The 13,871-nt window shown below is 42.9% G+C and overlaps 2 protein-coding genes across 5 annotated transcripts in view; both read right to left on the bottom strand.

Annotated features, from left to right (window-relative positions):
• Positions 1-7,644, bottom strand: part of LOC106595177 (zinc finger protein 436-like) — a 38,557-nt gene extending 30,913 nt beyond the window's left edge. Inside the window, exon 1 of the mRNA XM_014186555.2 lies at positions 6,905-7,644. Coding sequence (XP_014042030.2) covers positions 6,905-7,412 — 508 coding nt within the window. The 5' untranslated portion in view covers positions 7,413-7,644. The remainder of the gene's footprint in view (positions 1-6,904) is intronic.
• Positions 7,645-10,911: 3,267 nt separating this feature from the next.
• Positions 10,912-13,871, bottom strand: part of LOC106595193 (zinc finger protein 2 homolog) — a 32,900-nt gene continuing 29,940 nt past the window's right edge. For 2 of the 4 annotated variants that reach the window (XM_045711061.1, XM_014186574.2), the window contains 2 exons: positions 13,413-13,523; positions 10,912-10,965 (listed from right to left, as the gene is read on the bottom strand). In XM_045711061.1, coding sequence (XP_045567017.1) covers positions 10,952-10,965; positions 13,413-13,523 — 125 coding nt within the window. In that variant the 3' untranslated portion in view covers positions 10,912-10,951. Of the gene's footprint in view, positions 10,966-13,127; positions 13,524-13,871 lie in introns of those variants that run through there. The other 2 variants (XM_045711056.1, XM_045711068.1) reach the window with 2 other exon arrangements.

Here is a 13,871-nt window from a genome sequence, read left to right as displayed (position 1 = left end):
GTGCTAACCGTGTGTTACTGGATGCTAGCATGCTAGTTAGCTACGGCGTCATATGACACGGTGCACTGGGTGGGTTTCACGGAAGAATACTGTACCAAGTTATCTAGCTGAATAAACTAAGTTTGAGCCTATTCCTGGAAACATTGAACCACTGTAGTTTACATCAATTATAATTTCTAAAGTGGAAGTTGGAAAAGTTATTTTTGAGTTATATTTTAGTGAATGGTTAGTGAGGGAGGCCCTGTTCTCTCGCTTCCCCAGTTGTTTAGTTAATTTTCATGCCAATCTCCTTTGCATTAGCGTAGCCTCTCCTGTAGCCTGGCAACTATGTGTCTGTCTATCCCTGTTCTCTCCTCTCTGCACAGGCCACACAAACGCTGCACACCGCATGGCCGCTGCCACTCTAACCTGGTGGTCCCAGCGAGCACGACCCACGTGGAGTTCCAGGTCTCCGGCAGAACTGCCGGTCTGCGGCCAACATGGCAGAGTTCATCTCAGCCTATGCTACCCTCCAGTCCCTTGAAAATAAAGGAAAGCCGCACACTCTAAGAGCTCAGATGCAAAAATGTAATCACCAACGTTTCGACAGCGAAGCTGTCTTCATCAGGGTATCATCAAACACTGCGAGATGAGTCATTTATATAGTGTCAAGAGACACACAGGTGTTTGTAATCATGGCCAAGTATGGCCTAATATCATTGGTTAACTCAAATATTTAAAAAAATGGCATACAAAGAACATACAAAAAGACAAACAAATGGATAGCATACGATCATAGCATTTGTAGTCTAAAATGTATCTAACAAACAATTACAATGGCAAAATCACAATTATCACAAGAATGGCTTCAGATCAAAGTCTATGTTGAGACCGAAGGGAGCAAGGGTCTTTAAATTAAAGATCCAGGCAGCCTCTCGTTTCAACAATAAATTATCAAGGTCACCCCCTCTCCTCGGGAGGGTGACATGTTCGATACCAATATAACGCAGAGACGAAATCGGATGGTTTGCTTCCAAAAAGTGGGCCGCAACTGGGTAAGTTAAGTTTTTGCACCTAATGGTGCTACGATGCTCCGAGATACGTACTTTTAATTCACGCTTTGTTTTACCCACATAATTTTTACCACAAGGACAAGTTATAAGATAAATAACTGCCTTAGTGGAACACGTAATAACACCTTTAATTGGGATAGATTTCCCTGTTTGGGGGTGTTTGAAGGATCTACATTTATAAGTGCCATTGCATTGAGCACAGCCATTACACTTGTAATTTCCATCCAGTATGGGCGCAAATAGACGTTGTTCAGGAATATCTTGGGGTGGTAAATCAGAGTGTACCAATTGGTCTCTGAGATTTCTTCCCCGCGAGAATACGACCAGGGGAAGATCAGAAAACACATTAACGAGACTATCATCATATTTCAGAATGTGCCAATGTTTGAACGATTCCTTTAATTTGTTCAGAGCACTTTGAATAGCGGGTAGTGAGAACGCAAGAATGCGTCTTTTTGCGAGACTGACCTTGAAAAAGGTCATGTCTCGTTTTGTTTTGAATTTTCTCAATGGCAATATTAATCTGATCATTGTTGTACCCCCTCTCCTTGAACTTATCCTGAGTCTCAGCCATATTTCTGTCGAAATCTGATTGTTTAATACAAATTCTTTTGATTCGACAGAATTGGCTGTAGGGCAAACTATTTTTCAAGGGCAGTGGGTGACAACTATCAGCCCTCAACAAACTGTTACGATCAGTAGGTTTCCTGTAAAGATCAGTGTATAAAACATTATCTTCACACACGATCAGAAGATCAAGAAAACTGATTTGACGTGTATCAGATTGCATAGTAAATCTCAAATGTTCAGAACAGGAGTTAAGAAAAGCATAAAACGCCTGGAGCAGTTCTGCATCACCCCTCCATAGAACAAAAATATCGTCAATATACCATTTCCAAATAATGATGTTAGGCAAGAAAACATTTTTGAGAGGGTTGAAAATGGATTGTTTCTCCATGTAACCCACATAAAAATTAGCATAGTTAGGAGCCATGGGGGATCCCATAGCAGTACCCTTCGTCTGAATAAAGAAATCATTTAGAAACATGAAGTAGTTATGTGTGAGTACTATTTCAGCCAATGTTACAATGCAGGCACTGGAAGGTAGCTCATTAGGGTCACGTTGCAGCAGAAAATGTTCCATGGTTTCAATACCGCCCTCATGTGGAATATTTGTGTATAACGACTCAACATCAAAAGTAACTAACAAGGTGTTCTCAGGCAGAGGATCAAGAGATTCAATAATAGAGATCATACTGCTGGTGTCCTTTACAAAGGAGGGGAGCTGTTTAGCAAGTGGTCTAATAAAAAAATCCACAAAAGTAGATAGAGGGGCCGTTACTGCATCAATGCCCGCTACAATAGGGCGCCCTGGAGGGTTTGTAACATTCTTGTGTAATTTCGGCAAAGTATAGAAAGTGGCAATTTTAGGGTGTTGAATGGCCAGAAAGTCATATTCTTTTTTAGTTATCTGACCAGAATTTAAATAACCATCTAGGACAGTAAAGATAGTATTCTGAAATTGGGAAGTAGGGTCACTTGTGAGTTTCTTGTAAAAGGTGTTGTCAAGCAGTTGTCTATGACACTCATTTACATAAGCTGTCCTATCCATGAGTACAACCGACCCACCCTTATCAGCAGGACGAATAAGGACTGACGTATCGGATTGTAAATCAAGCAAAGCTTGTTTTTCATCCTTAGATAAATTATGGAAAGATTTCAAGTCCTGTTTATTCTTAAGGAGATGAGCAACATCTTTTTCAACAAGTCTGCAATATGTCTCGATATAGAGTGATTGCGATTGGCTGGAGGTACAAAATAACTCTTGCTTCTAAAAGGAGTCGGAGTACGTACAGGTAAGTAACCTACTGGTTCAATAGAAGTGTCAGGATTAGGGGAGCTAAAGTATTCCCTTAAACGGATGTTTCTAAAAAACTTGAACATGTCTACCTTAACGTCAAAATCGTTACACTGTGTTGTAGGCACAAAAGATAACCCTTTATTAAGCAAAGAGACATGGGCAGGGCTCAATATCTTGCTTGATAAATTAAAGACACTCAGTCCCGTGGGTTCTGGGACCGTGTGAACGGTCTCCTCTGCCTCTGATAGTCGTTTCTTCTTACCCCGTCGGGTGCGGCATCTCGTCGATGCGCGTGCCTGCGGCCACCTGCGCCCTTTCGTTGGCCCAGTCTCTCGTTGAATAAAAAACTGCCACTGGAAGCCGATGAGGCGCTGGTTGTAGAGTGTTGGTCAGACGGGTGTGGATCAAAGTAAGTGTCATCCCTCCTGCGTCTGCCATGGAGAGGAGCAGGGCCTCCTTTGTCAGGGTTTCTCCAAAAGTAGACTTTATCCTCGGCCTTATCTTTTTTGTCTAATCTGATCATTGTTGTACCCCCTCTCCTTGAACTATCCTGAGTCTCAGCCATATTTCTGTCGAAATCTGATTGTTTAATACAAATTCTTTTGATTCGACAGAATTGGCTGTAGGGCAAACTATTTTTCAAGGGCAGTGGGTGACAACTATCAGCCCTCAACAAACTGTTACGATCAGTAGGTTTCCTGTAAAGATCAGTGTATAAAAAACTCCAGTCCCTTGACTTCTTGGCGCTGACGGAAACATGGATTACCACAGAAAACACTGCTACTCCTACTGCTCTCTCCTCGTCTGACCATGTGTTCTCGCATACCCCGAGAGCATCTGGTCAGCGGGGTGGTGGCACTGGAATCCTCATCTCTCCCAAGTGGACATTCTCTCTTTCTCCCCTGACCCATCTGTCTATCTCCTCCTTTGAATTCCATGCTGTCACAGTCACTAGCCCATTCAAGCTTAACATCCTTATCATTTATCGCCCTCCAGGTTCCCTTGGAGAGTTCATCAATGAGCTTAACGCCTTGATAAGTTCCTTTCCTGACAATGGCTCACCCCTCACAATTCTGGGTGACTTTAACCTCCCTACGTCTACCTTTGACTCATTTCTCTCTGCCTCCTTCTTTCCACTCCTCTCCTCTTTTGACCTCACCCTCTCACCGTCCCCCCCTACTCACAAGACAGGCAATACGCTTGACCTCATCTTTACTAGATGCTGTTCTTCTACTAATCTCACTGCAACTCCCCTCCAAGTCTCCGACCACCACCTTGTATCCTTTTCCCTCTCGCTCTCCTCCAACACTACTCACTCTGCCCCTACTCAGATGGTATTGCGCCGTCGCAACCTTCGCTCTCTCTCTCCTGCTACTCTCTCCTCTTCCATCCTATCATCTCTTCCCTCTGCTCAATCCTTCTCCAACCAATCTCCTGATTCTGCCTCCTCAACCCTCCTCTCCTCCCTTTCTGCATCCTTTGACTCTCTATGTCCCCTATCCTCCCGGCCGGCTCGGTCCTCCCCTCCTGCTCCGTGGCTTGACGACTCATTGTGAGCTCACAGAACAGGGCTCCGGGCAGCCGAGCGGAAATGGAGGAAAACTAGCCTCCTGCGGACCTGGCATCTTTTCACTCCTTCCTCTCCACATTTTCTTCCTGTTTCTGCTGCTAAAGCCACTTTCTACCACTCTAAATTCCAAGCATCTGCCTCTAACCCTAGGAAGCTCTTTGCCACCTTCTTCTCCCTCCTGAATCCTCCCCCCCCCCCCCCCTCCCTCTCTGCGGATGACTTCGTCAACCATTTTGAAAAGAAGGTTGACGACATCCGATCCTCGTTTGTTAAGTCAAACGACACCGCTGGTCCTGCTCACATTGTCCTACCCTGTGCTTTGACCTCTTTCTCCCCTCTCTCTCCAGATGAAATCTTGCGACTTGTGACGGCCGGCCGCCCAACAACCTGCCCACTTGACCCTATCCCCTCCTCTCTTCTCTAGACTATTTCCGGAGACCTTCCCCCACTACCTCACCTCGCTCATCCTTGACCGCTGGCTACGTCCCTTCCGTCTTCAAGAGAGCGAGAGTTGCACCCCTTCTAAAAAAAAATACACTCGATCCCTCCGATGTCAACAACTACAGACCAGTATCCCTTCTTTCTTTTCTCTCCAAAACTCGAGCGTGCCGTCCTTGGCCAGCTCTCTTGCTATCTCTCTCAGAATTACCTTCTTGATCCAAATCAGTCAGGTTTCAAGACTGGTCATTCAACTGAGACTGCTCTTCTCTGTGTCACGGAGGCGCTCCTGCTAAAGCTAACTCTCTCTCCTCTGCTCTCATCCTTCTAGACCTATCTGCTGCCTTTGATACTGTGAACCATCAGATCCTCCTCTCCACCCTCTCCGAGTTGGGCATCTCCGGCGCGGCTTACTCTTGGATTGCATCCTACCTGACAGGTCGCTCCTACCAGGTGGCGTGGCGAGAATCCATCTCCGCACCACGTGCTCTCACCACTGGTGTCCCCCAGGGCTCAGTTCTAGGCCCTCTACTATTCTCGCTATACACCAAGTCACTTGGCTCTGTCATATCCTAACATGGTCTCTCCTATCATTGCTACGCAGATGACACACAATTAAGCTTCTCCTTTCCCCCTTCTGAAAACCAGGTGGCAAATCGCATCTCTGCATGTCTGGCAGACATATCAGTGTGGATGACGGATCACCACCTCAAGCTGAACCTCGGCAAGACGGAGCTGCTCTTCCTCCCGGGGAAGGACTGCCCGTTTCATGATCTCGCCATCACGGTTGACAACTCCATTGTGTCCTCCTCCCAGAGTGCCAAGAACCTTGGCGTGACCCTGGACAACACCCTGTCGTTCTCCGCTAACATCAAGGCGGTGATCCGATCCTGTAGGTTCATGCTATACAACATTCGCAGAGTACGACCCTGCCTTACACAGGAAGCGGCGCAGGTCCTAATCCAGGCACTTGTCATCTCCCGTCTGGATTACTGCAACTCCCTGTTGGCGGGGCTCCCTGCCTGTGCCATTAAACCCCTACAACTCATCCAGAACGCCGCAGCCCGTCTGGTGTTCAACCTTACCAAGTTCTCTCACGTCACCCCGCTCCTCCGCACACTCCACTGGCTTCCAGTTGAAGCTCGCATCTGCTACAAGACCATGGTGCTTGCCTACGGAGCTGTGAGGGGAACGGCACCTCCGTACCTTCAGGCTGTGATCAGGCCCTACACCCAAACAAGGGCACTGCGTTCATCCACCTCTGGCCTGCTGGCCCCCCTACCTCTGCGGAAGCACAGTTCCCGCTCAGCCCAGTCAAAACTGTTCGCTGCTCTGGCACCCCAATGGTGGAACAAGCTCCCTCACGACGCCAGGACAGCGGAGTCAATCACCACCTTCCGTAGACACCTGAAACCCCACCTCTTTAAGGAATACCTGGGATAGGATAAAGTAATCCTTCTAACCCCCCCCCAAAAAAAAGATATAGATGTACTATTGTAAAGTGGTTGTTCCACTGGATATCATAAGGTGAATGCACCCATTTGTAAGTCGCTCTGGATGAGAGCGTCTGCTAAATGACGTAAATGTAAATGTAGAACTTCAGTAGAATGACCCTTAAAACCACACATTAGTTCAACAACTGCAGAGTTGTGCCCTTGTTTTTTAAGACAATACTCCCTGTAGCTGCTTTTAGCAACGCTGGTGTATTTACACTAGTGTTGCAAAACAAAACTAAACCATCTGCAGGAAGCCAGAAATGAAATGAAATTATATTTTAACTTACTGAGTTGGTGAGCTGGACTGTTGGTCCTTAAAATGGGAGGAATTTGAGACAAAAATATCTAAAGGAACGTATTATTAGACAGACCTACTTTCTCTCTGCTTACCTCATGTCAAAATAAAATCCCACACAAGTTATTCCTTTTTTGTGCACATATGGCACACGTGCAGGACTTTTATTTTAACAAAAGCAGCTGTACTCACTGGTGTTAATCAGATCTTGTTCAGTCTCCTCCTCTTTCACTCCCAAAACATCTTCCTCCTCTTTTATTGAGATAGCCTCCTCTTCCTCTTTCACTCTAGAAGGTTCTTCTTTTTTCACTATATCATCCTCCTCCTTGATTCTCAAAGCTTCTACTTTGTCCTCTTCCACTGTGACAGCCTCTAACCTTTCTTCCTCCTGAACTCCAAAAGTTTCATTATCTTCAATATCCTCCTCTTCCTCCTTTTTTATTCTGAAAGCTTCTACCTCCTCCTCTTCCTCCTTTTTAATTCTGAAAGCTTCTACCTCCTCTTTTACTGTGACAGCCTCTATCCCCTCTTCCACTTTCACTCCAAAAGGTTCTTTCTCTTCTTTCACGGTATAATCCTCTTCTTCTTTCAGTGTGATAGCCTCCTCTTCCACTTTTATCATTCTGAAAGCTTCTTCTTCTTCTTTCACCATGAGCTTCTTTCCCTGTCTAGCAGGGGAGGAGTATCTTAGTGAATTCATAGTGCGTCTGGGCGCATGGCTAGCGAGTTAACGTCAGTTAGATAGCGAGTACCAATCTCAACTACATAAATTCGGTTTAAGTTAACTAGTAGACACGTAAACAGAATTGTGTTGAAAACACTGAGATTAATCAACCCTAAAGGATCAAAAGAGCTTCAATGTTTCGGTTTTATGTTGGCTGGCAAACTTCCCTAAGTGGTTGAAATATTAGCTTTGTTGTTGTTGAAGTGTCCCGTCCCGTCCACTACATTATACGTCACGCAAGAAGCTCCAACTGAAAATACTCACATCGCCATCTGCTGTCTGGAGTGGGTTTCACAGTTTATAAAAAAATATTTTACTACATTTTTATTCTGGCAAACAATGTCATAAATAAAAGAACATTTCAAAATGTGCACTGTTATGTCTGACTTCTTAGAGCCAATACTTTCCTCTATGCAGACGTATACCTGAATGTAAGTGGTGTTCACTATGCATGATTAATACATAATTCATGGTTTATTTGATGTAGTAAATAAATAAATGATTTATTGATGTATAGATAAGAATTTAAATGTGATGTAACAGGTAAATTAACGTTAGGCCATTGTTTGTGTTTTTATGTTCCATCCCGGAACTAACGTTCTCTGTTGTGTTACTGCTACGGAATTTGTTAATTGACTGTGTGCAATCTAACTTAAGCAGATCTTAGTCTGAGTCATAATTGTTGATGGCAGAGGCTAAGACAGTAAAGGGACTTTCAAGGGACTTTAAGGATTCAATAACCTCTTTTCAGGACAAGCAGCCAACGAGGTGTTTTGTTCAACCTATAGAACTTTGTTTATAGTCGCGCCAAGTGCCATTTGTATTGTCGCGCCGTACGCCATTTGTATTCCATTGTTTCAGTACTGTATAATTTATCAACGTTACTGTGTTCATTCAAACATATTGTTCTCACGGCGTGACGTGGATGCATCGGAGAAAAAGACGTGCAAGGTAGCAATAAACGCCCGTTTCAAGGAACCAACCTGTGTCTGTTGTCGTGAAGAGAGCTATACTGAATGTGAATATGTATATTATGTTTAAATACTAGAATAGTAATTGTTAAAGCAGTTCTCTGTTCTTTTCCCATCTAGATCAGATCACATCACAATGTATTTAACAAAGTCACAACGCTTTACAGAGGTAGAGACAGATCAATCAAATCAAAATACGGTGAAAACAGAAATCAACAACACAGAGACAGCATTCAGACAGTCAATCATGTCACAACACTTTACAGAGGTCGGACAGATCAAATAAAATCACACTGCATTTAACATTTAAATAAACTGTTTATTTACCTTTAACAAAGTCACAAAACGCTTTACAGAGAAACAATAAGACAGAAAGCTATAGTAATAAACCCAATCAAAATACAGTGAAGAAAGAGAAATCAACAACACAGCAACAGCATGCAGACAGACAGTACATGGACATACTGTACTGCACTATACTTTACTCTACTGAACTATACTTTACTGAACTATACTATTCTGAACTCTACTTTACTGTACTGAACTACTGAGCTATACTTGTCTGTACTCTACTGAACTATACTATTCTGAACTCTACTGAACTATACTATTCTGAACTCTACTATACTTAACTACACTTTACTGTACTGAACTACTGAGCTATACTTGACTGTACTCTACTGAACTATACTTTACTGTACTCTACTGAACTACACTGAACTATACTTTACTGTGTTCTACTGTACTGAACTATACTTTACTGTACTCTACTGTACTATTCTGAGCTATACTTTACTGTACTATACTTTAGAGTAGAAGCAGGTGGTTTGGTTGTTTAGCTATCTGTAACGTCTAGCAACCCAAAGATAGCGTGTACGAATCTCATCATGGACAACTTTAGCATTTTAACTAATTAGCAACTACTTACTAAATTTTAGCTACTTTGCAACTACTTAGCAACTACTTAGCATGCTAGCTAACCTTTCCCCCTAACCCTTTAACCTAACTCCTAACCTTAACCCCTAAACCTAACCCATAGCCTAGCTAATGTTAGGAACAACAAATAGAAATTCGTAACATATCATACGAAATGGATGATGGACATCAACAAATTAATACATACCATACAATTAGTAACATATCATATTAAATGGAGTGTCTCGGATTTACAAGTAATTTTTACATTGAACCAAAGTGGAATAGACGTTGAATTGACGTCTGTGCCCAGTGGGTTGCTAGTTATAAATATCTTTGATAGTCTAGTGTCAGGCTACCTAAGCAAGCCAGCTAGCTACTAGCAAAGTAAATATAACATTAAATGGGACAACTAGCCACATCCGAGAGAAGTGTGTTTAAAACACAGCGGCAAATATACACAGAAAGCGCTGTAGCCATTTCCTGCAGTCACTTTCCAAAAGCGCCCTCTTTGGCCTCACGGGTGGAATTTATTTCAGAATTTCATTGTAAATAAAGGTTAATTCAAACATCCCTACAAAAATCTGGTGTTTCTATGTCAAACAGTCTTGTTATATTTCTTCTGTGACGTACATAAAGTGTAATAAACAAACCCAAAACAACGTGTCTTCTTTTTTTGTTGTTGCCCATAAACCATGTGTGTGAGATGTATACTTTTCTTTCAAACGTAGATTTGTTTAAGACTACCAAGACTGACCCTGATTTGTCCCACTGCAGAAAAAGGTTAAAAGCTTCAATGTTTCAGCTATGTTCGTTACCAAGACTAGCTGTTGTTGAAGAAGCGTCCCGTCCACTAGAAGATATGCCACACTGGCCACATCCCTTACTACCGACTGAAGTTGGTAATGCACTGAACTAGGAAACGCAAACATTTCTGACTTGCTGAACCCAAGTTTCCTAGTTCCGACTTGCACGTGAATGTGGTAAAATCTTTCTTTTTATTTTCAGACAACTTTTATTTTTCATAAATTTTTATTAAAAATGATATGGATACTACAAAGAGAAGCATGTGTTGATCAAAACAGATTTTAAATGAGCGAGCTTTTAAAGCATAGGCTACCATACTGCACATCTGCATTTAGGAAATCAATCAAACAGATAATCTCACAATACCCAGCTAGGTCTATATTGTGATTAAACAGTGAAATAAGACCTGTACATGTGAAGTTGTTTGTTACTTCAAATTAAACTACAAAGTACAGTCGTGGCCAAAAGTTTTGAGAATGACACAAATATAAATTTTCACAAAGTCTGCTGCCTCAGTTTGTATGATGGCAATTTGCATATACTCCAGAATGTTATGAAGAGTGATCAGATGAACTGCAATTAATTGCAAAGTCCCTCTTTGCCATGAAAATGAACTGATTCCCCCCAAAAAACATTTCCACTGCATTTCAGCCCTGCCACAAAAGGACCAGCTGACATCATGTCAGTGATTCTCTTGTTAACACAGGTGTGAGTGTTGACAAAGACAAGGCTGGAGATCACTCTGTCATGCTGATTGAGATGGAATAACAGACTGGAAGCTTCAAAAGGAGGGTGGTGCTTGGAATCATTGTTCTTCCTCTGTCAACCATGGTTACCTGCAAGGAAACACGTGCCATCATCATTACTTTGCACAAAAAGGGCTTCACAGGCAAGGATATTGCTGCCAGTAAGATTGTACCTAAATCAACCATTTATCAGATAATCAAGAACTTCAAGGAGAGCGGTTCAATTGTTGTGAAGAAGGCTTCAGGGTGCCCAAAAAAGTCCAGCAAGCACCAGGACCGTCTCCTAAAGTTGATTCAGCTGCGGGATCGGGGCACCACCAGTACAGGGCTTGCTCAGGAATGGCAGCAGGCAGGTGTGAGTGCATCTGCACGCACACTGAGACTTTTGGAGGATGGCCTGGTGTCAAGAAGGGCAGCAAAGAAGCCACTTCTCTCCAGGAAAAACATCAGGGACAGACTGATATTCTGCAAAAGGTACAGGGATTGGACTGCTGAGGACTGGGATAAAGTCATTTTCTCTGATGAATCCCCTTTCCGATTGTTTGGGCATCCGGAAAAAGGCTTGTCCGGAGAAGACAAGGTGAGCGCTACCAGCAGTCCTGTGTCACGCCATCAGTAAAGCATCCTGAGACCATTCATGTGTGGGGTTGCTTCTCAGCTAAGGGAGTGGGCTCACTCACAATTTTGCCTAAGAACACAGCCATGAATAAAAAATGGTACCAACACATCCTCCGAGAGCAACTTCTCCCAACCATCCAGGAACAGTTTGGTGACGAACAATGCCTTTTCCAGCATGATGGAGCACCTTGCCATAAGGCAAACGTGATAACTAAGTGGCTCGGGGAACAAAACATAGATAATTTGGGTCCATGGCCAGGAAACTCCCCAGACTGTAATCTCATTGAGAACTTGTGGTCAATCCTCAAGAGGCGGGTGGACAAACAAAACCCCACAAATTCTGACAAACACCAAGCATTGATTATGCAAGAATGGGCTGCCATCAGTCAGGATGTGGCCCAGAAGTTAATTGACAGCATGCCAGGGCAGATTGCAGAGGTCTTGAAAAAGGGTCAACACTGCAAATATTGACTCTTTGCATCAACTTCATGTAATTGTCAATAAAATCCTTTGACACTTATGAAATGCTTGTAATTATACTTCAGTATTCCATAGTAACATCTGACAAAAATATCTAAAGACAATGAAGCAGCAAACTTTGGGGAAATTAATATTTGTGTCATTCTCAAAACTTTTGGCCACGACTGTACATTCACAACTATTTTAAATAAATCCAAATAATTGTAATATTTATTATACTGTCTTTCAAATTCTTAATATTATATGTAGTTGAAGTAATTGTAAATACATGCCAATACTATCCAAATGGTATTTTCAAATACATTCCAATATTCAACTCGTTGTTTTTTCATATAAAGGTGATGTAAATACTGGTTTTGAAATGAATGAAGCCCTGCTCCTATGGCGTCTTCTACTGTGTGTGTAATCTCTCATGGTCTTTCAGGCCCCTTAACTGAAGAAAACCCTTTCCACACTGGGAGCAAAGGTGAGCCTACACTCCTGTGTGTGTCCTCTCGTGTGTTTTTAGGTGCACTAACTGAACAAAACCATTTCCACACTGGGAACAGAGGTGAGGCTTCTCTCCTGAGTGTGTCCTCTCATGCATTTTCAGATTCCTTAAATGGGTAAAACTGTTTCCACACTGGGAGCAGTGGAAAGGCTTCTCTCCTGTGTGTGTCATTTAGTGCGTTTTTAAGTTCCCTAACCGGGTAAAACTTTTTCCACATTGAGAGCATTGGAAAGGCTTCTCTCTTGTGTGTGTCATCTCATGTGTTTTCAGGCTCGCTACCCAGTTAAACCCCTTTCCACACTGAGAGCACTGGAATGTCTGTTCTCGTGTGTATTCTCTTATGCTCTTTCAGATGCCATGAGTGAATAAATCTCTTTCCACACTGAGAGCATTGGAAAGGCCTCTCCACTAAGTGTGTTCTCTCATGTGATTTCAGGTCCCCTGATGAGAAATATTTATTTTCACACTGGGAGCATTGATACGGCTTCTCTCCAGTGTGTTTTCTTTCATGCACTTTTAGATGCACTGACTGTCCAAAACAGTTTCCACACTGAGAGCAGTGATGAGGCTTCTCCCCTGTATGTGTTCTTTCATGATCTTTCAGCTTCCCTCTCTGGGTAAAACTCTTTCCACACTGGGAGCATTGGAATGGCTTCTCTCCTGTGTGTATTCTTTCATGCTCTTTCAGATGCGATGACTGGATAAATCTCTTTCCACACTGAGAGCATTGGAAAGGCCTCTCTACTAAGTGTGTTCTCTCATGTGATTTCAATCCCCTGATGAGAAACATTTATTTTCACACTGGGAACATTGATACAGCTTCTCTCCAGTGTGTGTTCTTTCATGCACTTTTAGATGCCCTGACTGTCCAAAACCCTTTCCACACTGAGAGCAGTGATGAGGCTTCTCCCCTGTATGTGTTCTCTTATGTTATTTCAGGTGCCCTAACCGGATAAATCTCTTTTCACAACTGGGAACAGTCTTGCTGGTTTGGATGTCACTGGGTCTGATACCCCTGTAGGACTCTTTCTGGTGTCAGAGTGATAGTCTGGTCTCTCTCCTGTCAAAGACAAACATAGTATTTGGTTAAAACAGAGACCTGAATGATAAAAATGTCTTCTTATGAGGTTTAATCAAGTCTAGATCCCTCATTATAAAATGGGTAGTTTGGATCCTGAATGCTGATTGATTGATAGGCGTTACCCATTTGCAATAATCCATTGGTAATACCTGTTAACAGTTCCATTTGAATTATCCCTAAACATCCACTTTCTCACAGCCCAGCCAGGCCATTTGTAAACTAATCTCCACTGTCCCACAGCCCTGCCAGGACATTTATAAACTAATCTCCACTGTTCCACAGCCCTGCCAGGACATTTATAAACTAATCTCCACTGTCCCACAGCCC

Source organism: Salmo salar, chromosome ssa02 (genome assembly GCF_905237065.1).
Source record: "Salmo salar chromosome ssa02, Ssal_v3.1, whole genome shotgun sequence".
Taxonomy (NCBI): domain Eukaryota; kingdom Metazoa; phylum Chordata; class Actinopteri; order Salmoniformes; family Salmonidae; genus Salmo; species Salmo salar.
Note: the sequence above shows the minus strand (reverse complement) of the source record. Positions and strands in the feature narration are given on the sequence as shown.